General features: G+C 36.4%; 1 protein-coding gene across 1 annotated transcript; it reads right to left on the bottom strand.

Annotated features, from left to right (window-relative positions):
- Nucleotides 1–6,594: 6,594 nt before the first annotated feature.
- LOC144443222 (alpha-tectorin-like) lies at nucleotides 6,595–12,563 on the bottom strand. Its single transcript, XM_078132637.1, has 6 exons — nucleotides 12,428–12,563; nucleotides 10,555–10,570; nucleotides 9,292–9,468; nucleotides 8,515–8,609; nucleotides 7,549–7,889; nucleotides 6,595–6,886 (listed from the first exon to the last, which is right to left on the bottom strand). The coding sequence occupies exons 1-6, from the start codon at nucleotides 12,482–12,484 to the stop codon at nucleotides 6,871–6,873; spliced, it is 702 nt and encodes a 233-aa protein (XP_077988763.1). The 5' UTR covers nucleotides 12,485–12,563; the 3' UTR covers nucleotides 6,595–6,870.
- Nucleotides 12,564–12,773: the final 210 nt, after the last annotated feature.

Below are 12,773 nucleotides of genomic sequence, written 5' to 3'. Positions count from 1 at the left end.
AAGGGACAGTTACAGTTATTCGTGCTTCATTTTCCACGCTTTATGATGTGTGCTGAAATGATGAAATTCATTCCTACTCGATAAATTTCTTCCGTCAACCTTCGAGTCTTTCCACCATGGTCGTTTCAAAATATTCACTCTCAACATTAAAACAACAACAACAAAATAGTTCTTATATACCCCCAAAATATTCAGTTTCCCTCCTGGCATGAAAATATTTACCTTGAAATTTGCTTCGTTTCGATTGAGATAGCGTGGATGAAAGAACGGGTGGGAGTAGGGAGTGTCCAACTGGACAATGGAGTCTGAAGTCGATTCATAGACCCTCTTCCACTGGCGGACAGTTTGTTTTCACTGACAGCTTCGTTCACGACACCTAGTTTACGGAAACATGGCCACTACTTTTTCTATGACTCATTCATTGTAGTTTTCTTTTCACCCAACAGGCCAGGGCTATTGCGACGGACAATGTGATTGGTTTAATTTCGAATTTTATTGTAGTTGTTACCGTGACTGTGTCTATGATGGAAACTGTTGTCTGGATTATTTCGAACTGTGTGGAGGTAAGGACGATGAACAAACACACCCGCATTATATAAACGTGTCTCTGTCTGTCTGTCTGTCTGTCTGTCTGACCTTCAGTCTGTGTCTGTGTATGTGTTTAGGTGTCTGCGTGGGTTTTTTTTGTGTGTGTCTGTATCTGTTTGTAACGATATAGTTTAAACATTAGCATAAAAGTCTTTCAGTAAACGACCCTCGTTCAAATGATACTTTGTTACAATCCCAAATATATGAACTCGTTCATTGGTTTATCTCTCTCTCTCTCATAATAACTTACAGCTCAGTATTCAAAGTTTTGTCACTGTATTCAGTGTATAACTTAGTTGACTGCTAATATTTAGTATGACCCTGACTGAGAAATCGTCATGGGGATCAGAATATAAGTTTCAAGAGATAAATGGATTCTGTGGTGAACCTCTGCATAAAACTGTGATGCTCATTTGAATACGGTGGTCTGAAGTACAGGCCTACATCATTTTCACACCATTTATCCTTACGCTTGGCTTGTTTAATTCATTTTCTCTATATATGTTCTATTTGGTTAGGTAACTGTACGGAAACATTTTATGTTGGAACCGATGAGTTTGTCGACATTTTTTCACCTGGTTATCCTGGAAACTACCCTAATGATGCTCGGTGTGAATGGATTGTTTATCGCCAGGGAAATGGAAGACTGGCTGTTGATTTTAAAGACTTCTCAACGAAGAAGGCTACGATGTTTTCTTCGCTGGTTACGGAGACCAGCCTAGCAACTACACAACCGAGATATGGGCACACTCTGGGAGTTCGTTGCCGGAGAGCTATACAACATTTTCTGACTCTGTCTGGATGAGATTCATTTCTGATACCAGTGTCACGGATCGAGGCTTCCACGTGCTTGTTGAGAATATAGGTAAATATCGCCGACTATGGTTTGACAGTTAACTTTACTTACCCTTCCAAATTACTAGTATAGTGTACTGTCCCGCGGTGTACTGTGCACAAAGTCGCACATACATGTACATGTAAGCATTCAATTACTTCGATGTCAACCGTATAGATCTGTGTGTCAGTTTTTACTTTCCGTAAGGAAAGGTTACGATATGCTTTTGTCTGTCTGTCTGTCTGTCTGTCTGTCTGTCTGTCTGTCTGTCTGTCTGTCTGTCTGTCTGTCTGTCTGTCTGTCTGTCTGTCTGTCTCTGCATGGAGGTAACTCCCCTTATACCTCCATGGTCTCTGTGAATACGATATCTAAAAAAACTATTCCATCAATTCCCAGAATCATCCTTATGCTCACTACAAGATCTGGTAAACATAAACGTTTGGTGAACATCCTATGAGTCATTTGCATAATTAATGATCTAGGTAATTAGGCTATATATTAAGAATGCAAACTTTAACGTGTCGTTTAAAAGGTTGTTCATGTAGCACGAAGAAGTAGTGAGTCATTTCCATTATTAATGATTTCCGGTAACTAGGCAGTATCTTACGGAAACATTATTCAAATTGAATATGTTAGGACTCTCTCTCTCTCTCTCTCTCTCTCTCTCTCTCTCTCTCTCTCTCTCTCTCTCTCTCTCTCTCTCTCTCTCTCTCTCTCTCTCTCTCTCTCTCTCTCTCTCTCTCTCTCTCTCTCTCTCTCTCTCTCTCAATATGTGTAGGAAGTTCTTGCAGGGATATATGTGGCAATTGGAATGGTCAATTCCAATGTAGCTGTTACCCTGATTGTTACTATTACAACGAATGCTGTGATGACTACTTCGATATGTGTGTGCCTGACAGTAAGTACATTTGTAAATAACCAGTCATTCTGATCGAACGCTATTAGAGAAAATGAGTTCGACTCTGCATGCAACTTAACAACTTAATTTCTAGTCGATATGCTAGACCAGGACAACAATTGACTACTGTACATGATTTGACCAACCTACTGAGACTACACATTTTCTATTGGCAAATATATGGTCAGTTTTCTAAAAAGATGACAAGTGTTTGATTTAATTTATTGTCTTAGTATTCGTTCACTGTGTGCATTTTAAAATGCTGAAAAGATAATTAAAAATTCACAACACTATCAAGTCATTTTTCATCCTTAAAACCTGCCAAATTTGCGACTGTATCATTTATTAATATAATAAGTCAAACTAACAGCGATGGATTCAAAACCAAGCCTCAAGACATGTAACAAATAAACTGTATTTATCTTCAAGTTGTCTTTATTTCGAAACAATTGAGTGGAACACAGTAGTCAACGAACCTTAAACCTGTCACTACACTCCTTGGGATAAAATCGGTCACTAAGTTACAGCTACAATGCCTTTTCATAAGTTCATGTAACTGAACAAGTTTGGCGACTAACCTTTGATTGCTTGATGAAAACTCAGACCACTATTTCTTATGGTGGTCTGGGATGAAAATGTAATGCAAGTTTAGTAGGGCTTAAGCTCAATGTCGTTTCTCACAGATTGCACCGAGGAGGTTATCGTTCCTGCTGGCGGGAAGACCACTATAACCTCGCCAAATTACCCCAATGACTACCCGAACAGAGCACAGTGCAAATGGAACATTCAAAGTGAAAGTGGAAGTAATATCATGGTATTCTTCGAAGATTTTCAACTTGAAAACTGTTGTGACTATTTTTCGTCGGGAAATGGAGATGAACCGGGCCAAGAAAGTAGTGTTATTTGGCGATATAATGGATTCATACCACCCCAAGACTACCTGTCCGATGAACCAACAATTTGGATGACGTTCACGTCAGATAGTAGTGTTACATTCCGGGGATTTCGAATCGCCCTATCCGATGCAGGTATGATTTAGTTAGTCGCATAGCAACAGTAGCGTGCAAATGTTCAGACGGCTAATGTTGAATTTGCCTCGTCAATAATCCATGACTGCGCATCTTCTGTGGGGGTTTCTTTGTATCATTATACCACTTGACACCAATTTGCTCCAACAGTAAGGTTATAGCTACCAACCCTCATATTTACCCCAAGCAAAGTCAGCATAACTACACACATTCAATCAGTTTAATACCTTATACTATACTGAAAGGAATATAGGGGAACGCCACTCTAGAAAATCAAGCCATTTCATAAACTATGGGTTCTAGAGAGTCATTTCATTATTTTACATCGCCTTCAATTACTTGTGATTTCAGAGAAACATCAAGTTGATCTTGTGCCTTTATAGGATAGCTTTGCCATGGACCATTGAATCATGGGAGTCAGCAGAAATGATGTAGTCAAGTTGAACAATGAATATTCATGAGGGATATTTTACACTGAAGGGTATTTGCACTAAGGACTCATGAATATTGAGTGTGCAACTTGAATACACTATTTCTGTTGATTCCCATGAAGTCGGGAAAAATAATGGCGATTTGGACAGTTTTGACTCAGATTTCGAGCACCGCAGAAGCAGTGACGTATAAGACGTGACGTGACATGGGTTCTACGTGACGTAGAACGACCAATGTATATATAATCAATGCATATTTTCTGTTCAAAGACAATAACATGGCTTGTGTATGGTATAATCGTCACTGAATCTACCACAGAATGATATAACAAATATGTGTAGGTCGAATTCAAATCACCCCTCTATGCTATATGTCAACTACGTGTCTTGTATTCTACACGACATATATATATATATAATATATTCCATTTGACCAACTTATATCATTCTCGTGTTTCTGCAGGTACTGCTATCGACGACAAAGGTGAATAAATCGAAGCAGGTACAGAAAGTTTTTTGTCAAAGCTTCAAATTTTGCTTTGTTGATTTACGATCCCATCTGAAATGTTCACAGAAAATGATAATTTGACATTTAATTATCACGTGATGTAGTATGCAGTAAATTATTACAGTCATTTCAATCATTCATACAAGTATTACGATATAAGGGACCTTTGATTGATTATCCGATTTCCTTAGGAAGAACTATTCCTTGTTAGTTATCTATTAATTACTTTTCTATTTTTGTATGCATAAAAGTGACAGATTCATGAAAATTCCATACGAGGAGTATATTATTATTTTCCTGACTAAAATCTACAAAGTGATTCCATGGCTCAAGGCTGTGTGAACATTAACGTTTGTCACCACACCACTTACGTATAGTGTATCATGCAATGTCATACCTGTCAAGGTATATTGTGAAATTAAATGTTGTAATCAGGGCATTTCCTAGACTGTACTCAAATACGTCGGGTAGCTCCGCCCTCACCGGCCTGCTCTGACAGGGGTAGACCGATGTGTGAGGTCGCCTTTGTCAATTATCACGCCAATTTCTTTTTTTTTCATTCAAGGTACATAATGAAGTATCTTCGATGCATAGATAATCCAAGATAGTGGTGTTGAGATGTGGTATACAATATCGGATGGGTATTTACTTCCCTGTTTATAATTGCAATGAGCTTTTATCTATATAGTGAAGTCATGAATTAAGCAAACATATTATTGTTACATTATTTTCACAATGAGACACTAGTACGACTGATACAGTTCTTGTTAGTTCTATGCAATGTACGATTTTTTGAATGAAATAAAAGACAATTAAATTGATACCGATCAGATGAACTATAGTCAGAATGTATCATGTACGTGCACAAAATATGCATTGTGTTTTGTCTTTCGTTGTGTGAATACATCTTAGACTATCTTTTCATCTCCTTCTCCTTGTCTCCCCTTTCCTCTCTATTAACAATATAAGCTGGTCAACCTCATCGTCTGCTCAAAAATTCACTATATGATGATTTCGAAGACACATGCACACTTGAACAAATATAGAGGTTTCGGAGAAGAAATTGAAAATGTCCCTTTTGCTAAAAACTACCCTCCCCCCCAAAAAAAAAAAAAAAATCGCTAAAAATAGAAGATTTCTCATAGCAACTTGTTATGAAAAATCCTGAATAGCTCCCCCCGGAACATACACATCAAATATCTAAGCATATTGAGTGTCGGTTTCAGAGAAGAAGATGAAAATAAAAGCAGTTGATGGTCAATGGACAACGGGCAACGGACGACGACGGAGATTCAACCTAACCCTTAAACTCCACTCGGCTGTCGCTGACAGCGGAGCTAAAAGGTGGATCCTACACATCTTCAAAAACAAAACCGATTCATTGCTTAATATGCATGTACACTAGCGTGGACAGATGTATAAATATTAAAACATATTATGCTAAAGGTAGTCAGTATGAGTCTGAACACCACTTCTTTTAGCCAAGTGGTCCAGGTAGAGGAGATTCCACACGTGCATGTGTTCGAATAGAAATAATGATTTTACAATGTGTGTGACAGCTTGTCTTGTCAGTTTATCTGTAAAGTAAGCAGCCTGGTACAGAACAAAAACAGTGTTCTCTTTTCTTTCTAACGGAGATCTGCTAAGCTCGAGATGAGCAACTATATTTGAATCCCTGAACAATAGAGGTGACGTGGCCGTACTCGATTGAAAATAAAAACTGGATGAATTACTCATACATCGCGAGTTTTGCAAAGTTGAGAACCCATATTAAATATATTGATAGGCATCTGTGACATTATTTATATACGAATGGCATAATTTCAATTGCAAAATGAGCCAGTCAGTGGATTTATGTCGAAATGTGACAGGGCGACCGATCAAATGTCATAGTTCTTTCCTGCCTATTCTTATTTGCAGCAACGACGTCGATCATGTAGTTCGATGAATGGTTCGACCATAGAATACGTAGACTGAACCTTTCGTTGTTGTGGGTCCTACTTAACTTGCGATATCGGACGATTATTTTTTTTTTTTTTTTTTTTAATTTTAATTTTCATTTATTAACCATCCAACAGGCATTCCCCAATAATATTCGCGTTAAGTGCCTTGCTGATTGGACAAGTCAAAACCCACTGAAAACGATTCTGAATAAAAACAACCAGAAAATGGCGGACTGTCTTAGCTGTGTACGATATTTAAAGAAGGTAATGTAAACGTTTATAAACAGTATACCGTGAACAGGACATGCGCATGCGTATAATGTATATAGCATAAACAGAGAAAATGGATCAGCTGAGAGACCATATGATTGCATCACCTCATTTTACTCCCATAATTAACCAATATGATCTTACAAGGAGAAAAACTAAAAGACAGGCAAATGAAAAGAGTCTGTGATAATAACAATAACATATCATTGCGCGTTTAATAGGGCGTGGCAAATAGTCTATCGTCAACAAGTCATCCATCATTACCCTTGTGAATCCAAAAATCTACCGAAGAAATATTACTGCGTTCTTCATACGTCACAATTGATTTAACCAAACACCAAACTGTTCGTCTTGAAGAATGTCGTCAAATTAAATGCTAGGACACCTATAATGGAAATTAGTAAATTAGTAAATACTAGTTTATAGTAAATTAGTGGTGAATAGCAAACATTTCACTGATTGAAAAAAAAAACGATATTAAGCGTTGCAAATATTTTGAGTGAAGTTACCATGGTGCTATTTTGTGTTGAGTTGCCAAGGTTCTATTTTCGACTTTAAGTTCAGTTAAAGTCTGAGTTAAAGTGCGTTATATTTTGAATTCAGTTGCTATGGTTCTATTTTGAATTCAGTTGCTATGGTTCTATTTTGAATTCAGTTGCCAGCTGCTATGGTGTCATTTTGAATTCAGTCGCTTTGGTTCTATTCAGAATCAGTTGCTATGTTTCTATTTTGAATTCAATCACTATGTTTCTATTTTGAATTCGGTTGCTATGGTATTACTTTGAATTTAATCACTTTGGTTCTATTCTGATTTCAATTGCTATGTTTCTATTTTGAATTAGTTGCTATGGTGTTATTTTGAATTTAGTCGCTTTGAAATTGATTCTTTTCTGAATTCAGTCGCTTTGGTTCTATTTTGAATTCAATTGATAATTTTCTATATCGTCTCATCTTCTTTTTTAATACTTTATATGCAAATTTCACAAGAATACGCGTTTGCCGCATTTTCCTTCAATTCACTGATATATATTCATTTTTCATACTTACGTCCCTTCAACTTCCCATGATTCTCCGAACTCATTAATGACATCTTGTTCTGTCTTCCCTGGGCCCGGGTTCTTATGGTTGACGCGAGCACCATTCGGGTATCTCAAATCATCTGTTGGATTGCCGTCAGCATCACCACACATTCCTTGTACGAAGTTGCCATTTTCAATAATATCAAGATCAATTTCAATGAACAGGAGGTAAGGACGGCGTGGAGACCAAGTAAGATGTACGCCAAACTCATCACTGTCGAAGTAAAGAGTGTCGTCTCGTTGTTTCACTGTCAACGAATCACCTAGCTCGACGTCGGGAAGATCCTGTTTCAGTGAGTTGCCATCTTGCTGTATATATTAAGCAACATTGTGGCGTTAGAACACTGAATAATCGTCTTCCTTCCCTGCACTTTTATTAACACTGAAAAGGACTTTCTACGAGTAAACCCTTCTGGGTTTTTTTTTACCATTTCTGTAATCCATACCACTTTTTGTTAAATCTTGTGTGTCTGTTTTGTTCATTTTGGACATTTTCCTCCTTTTCAATTTTGAACATGAATGGGTTTTTGGCTTGTATCACCTGACGTTGATTTATTGACACTCATATCATGTGAATTGTGTAAATTTGAGAAGCAATTCGTCGGTACTGCTTTCAAGGGAAAGTTCTATATGTACTTGCAGAGGGTATGTATGTATGTATGTATGTATGTATGTATGTATGTATGTATGTATGTATGTATGTATGTATGTATGTATGTATGTATGCCTGCCTGCCTGCCTGCCTGCCTGCCTGCCTGCCTGCGTGCGTACGTACGTACGTGTACGTACGTACGTACGTACGTATGTATGTACGTATGTATGTATGTATGTATGTATGTATGTATGTATGTATGTATGTATGTATGTATGCATTTATGTATGTATGTATGTATGTATGTATGCATGTCAAATAACTCATAACTCATATACTTACATCATGCATCTCGTAACGACTGTCATTGAATCCAGTAACGGAAACAGTCTTATTGCCAACAGTGAAGTCGAATCCGACGACGCGAGCATTGTTCTCTATAGGAAGAATCCGAGTAGAATGATAAGAAACGACATAGAATTTGATCATTGCCTAAATAGACTTTTTAAAGCTTCTTATCTCAATGACACAATCGTTTTCCAGTGTTAATGTTTAGAATTAATAGTTTTTCATAAATTCGTTAGTGCAGTGAAACCTCGGCCAAGCTGCCTTACAAATTTGGTCTCAGTATAAATGTCCGGCGTACATTTTTTTCACATGGGATAGGAAGAATACACAGCATACCAATATTCAGAATAATTTGTGGATTATACAGCACTTAAATAATATTTACAAAAAAGCCCTCTGCCTGATAGGACACAAAGAATATAAAATTTGATGGATAAATAAATAAATAAATAAATAAATAAATAAATAAATAAATAAATAAATAAATAAATAAATAAATAAATATCACATATGTCTCAGTTGTAAACAAAGTTTTTCCTACGGTTAAAGGCCCCATGTAAAAATTTTGCAGTATCAATGGGAAATTTTATCAGTAAATGTCACATTTCCTGTCTTCGACTTCAAGACCACAGAATTTGCCTGTTTCTATTTTAAGTGGGCGTATGCCCACAATGTGCAGCAAGCATGCAATTGATAGATAGATACATGCTCGCTGCACCCTGTGGTATGCCCAGCATAAATTGAGCCACAAGTATTAATTATATATCTTACCTCCCTTTTGGTACATATTGTCAGCATTTACAGAGAAACGAGGTTTCTTGTACCGTGGGTTTCCATCTCTTAACATAGTATATGTACAACGTCCTGAGAAGTTATACAGTGTCTGGTCGAATGTGGTATAGTGGGGATCACCTTTGATAATACATGTTGCTATATTGTCCCCTGGATCTTCAAAGATAAGAAATTAATATTCTAGCAATTTCACACAATGAGACAAACTATAGCTTTTTTCTCCATCTAGTTTTACTTAAAGTTATAGTTAAGTAGGCGAACAAACAAATCTTAGGGGATCGAAAAGTAGAAGTTAAGACTTTTTTATTCGAGCTTTCGATCTCTAATAAGAGACTTTTGTATAATGATATGGAACTCAGCCCTTTTTATCAGCCAATTATTGACTTCAAATATGTGTACGGTTGACAGTATCAGTTTTAGGGACAAAATATCTAACTCTTGAATGAAAACGGATATAGGAAAATGGAAAGGGTGTGAAAATAAAGAGAAAAGAGCATTGCAAACATAAAAGAAATATTCATCTAGAACAAAGTATAAAAATATAGAATTCTCTTTTTTTCAACAGAAAAGCTACACATGATAAATACCTTTGTCCATTTGTTTTTCATTCAGGTCTTCAATCAATCAATCAATCAATCAATCAATCAATCAATCAATCAATCAATCAATCAATCAATCAATCAATCAATCAATCGCTCGATCGATCGTTCAATCAATCAATCAATCAAGCAAGCAATCAATCAAGCAAGCAAGCAAGCAAGCAAACAAGGAATCAATCAAGCAAGCAAGCAAGCAAGTAAGCAAGCAAGCAAACAAGTAAGCAAGCAATCAAGCAAGCAATCAATCAAGCAAGCAATCAATCAAGCAAGCAATCAAGCAATCAATCAAGCAAGCAAGCGACCATTTTATAGATCAGTCAATTAATAAACTAAATCACTATTGTTATACACATAGATATTTATCGATCGTTCAATCAATCAATCAATCAAGCAAGCAATCAATCAAGCAAGCAAGCAAGCAAGCAAACAAGGAATCAATCAAGCAAGCAAGCAAGCAAGTAAGCAAGCAAGCAAACAAGTAAGCAAGCAATCAAGCAAGCAATCAATCAAGCAAGCAATCAATCAAGCAAGCAATCAAGCAATCAATCAAGCAAGCAAGCGACCATTTTATAGATCAGTCAATTAATAAACTAAATCACTATTGTTATACACATAGATATTTATATATATTAACTTTACATACCTTCAGCCTTGACTGCCTAGAACGCATTAAGTAAATATAACATAGTTTATTTATAAGTCATTTCATCATAAAAAACGGTTTCGTTTTGACCAAATAGTGTTTAACATACTCGCATTGACAGACACTACAAATACGATAGGCTTACAGTGTGCATAACAGATTCGTGAACTAATTAGTCGCCTGTTGTTGGAATCATTAGAGAATACATCAAAGGCCCGCTACTGGTAAAGCTGTTGTCCAGATAAAAAAAACATGAATCAAGAATTGCAATAGACCTAGTGATATCAGAAGGCGTGTGGTTTTAGTCCTAAATGGAAAGCAGATTTATAATTACTACCAAACCAGGGTGACTGTACAGTTTCAATTACGTAACATGGTGTTTGTTTTTTCGTGTCATAAAAGGTTTTTGTTGTTGTAAATTTCATAAAACAAAATACAAACACTGATAGCACGTCACGCAAGCATATATAAAATGATACATTTTATCTTTATTGTGAACGCAAGTCAACATCACGGTCGGATGATGCAAGAAAGATTCAAACAGAGACCTATTTATGTGCGTTTACAATGAGGTAAAATGTAACATTTCATGTGCGTGCTGCTATCAGTGACAGTAATTTGTTGTGTAATTCGTAACAGAAAACGTTGGGTGAAATGTGAAAAACATCTTGTCGCCTAATTGAAACTGTATAGTCTTTCTGGTTTGGTAGTATATGTACGTGGCTATGTGAGTTTATCTTTTAAAGTCATTGTTGACTGATAAGTGTTTTGCTGTTATCTGATTGGTCAAAGGGAACGTTAATATAGAAGGGTATTTTCTCCTGTCGTTGTTTGTTGCTTTTTATTAACGGTCGGTGGGGTAAGTCTGCTGCCATTTGCTGCCAAAGCTAATGTTAAAGCAAGGCTTTAAACCCAGCTTACTTCCTACTTACTTCCTCGTTTTAATACTTAAATTAAGAATTAAGAATTCGACCCTTCTATGGCTCTCACTATGGCAAACCGTTCATCATTCGTGACCGGCGCATGTCAGCAAACTCGGCCAAAAAAAAAGTTGAAAAAAAAATTTAAAAGTTGAAATAAAAAATAAAAAAAATAAAAAATAAAAAACTTTAACAAAAAATATATTTTGACTTTCAATTAAGCTTATAAATAATCCTTTAAAAAATTCTGGTTAGACGAAAAATAAAACAATATCCTCAAATAAATGAAAACATATTTCAATCAAAATAACGTGAACATGGAATAAAAGTACATAAACGGTTATAATTAGTTTGTAAGTACGAAAAATATCAAATACTACAGCTAAATTAAAAAAATACTTTTGGCCTGATCGGCTTGCCATATCTCACTATCGTATAAATTCGTATATTTCGACTGAAATACTTTATAAACTACACCAATATTTTCACTCCCTTTATTTTATCACAATTCGATGTTTCCTTTCTGATGACTACGTGTATATTTAACCAAAAAAACACCGTAACCTCAGGGAATTTTTAAGTGTATGCAACATTTCTTTTTGATGGGCGTCGTTCTAAATGTTTTGGTAAAGATACGGGACGTTAGTTCATAGGTTTGGCGAAAGTGTATAATCACCATTCTCGCAAACCAGAGCTGTTATTTCTTCCGCGACTCTGCGAAATAACTAGATTCTGGCTTTCTTTCTGTCCCAGTCCACTTCTCCCTTGATGCGCACGACTCCTAGGTTTAAGATAACTTTTATCATTTACATCATTCTCACTATATTAAGTTAAGTTGCACACTGAGAAGACCGAGCAACAATTGAGACGATTTGATGGGGGGAAAATGAAATGTAAGCTATCCGTAAAACGGTACTATTTGTTGTACATTCATAAACCCAGATTTTACTTACCACAAGCATTCCCATGGAGAACACTGAAAGCAGAGCAACGGCAATCACCGAATGCATCTTCTATTACCAGTGGAAAACTGAAATATGTTGCTCAATACTGGTACGTTTAAGTATATGTCATAAGAACGCAGATGACTGGACATTTATCATATATATATAATTATTCCATAAAATACCCCCGGGTCTCTCTTGATTCGTCCAACACTCCAAATCACTCGATTCGTTCAATACCCCTAAGTCTCTCACGATTCGTTCAACACCCCCAAGTCTCTCATGAATTGTCCAACACAGACAGATGCTGTCCAGTGTGACGCATCCCTACAAAATAATCGCTTCAACTGTGCTG

Source organism: Glandiceps talaboti, chromosome 12 (assembly GCF_964340395.1).
Source record: "Glandiceps talaboti chromosome 12, keGlaTala1.1, whole genome shotgun sequence".
Taxonomy (NCBI): Eukaryota; Metazoa; Hemichordata; class Enteropneusta; family Spengelidae; genus Glandiceps; species Glandiceps talaboti.
This window is presented reverse-complemented; position numbering and strand designations above follow the sequence as displayed.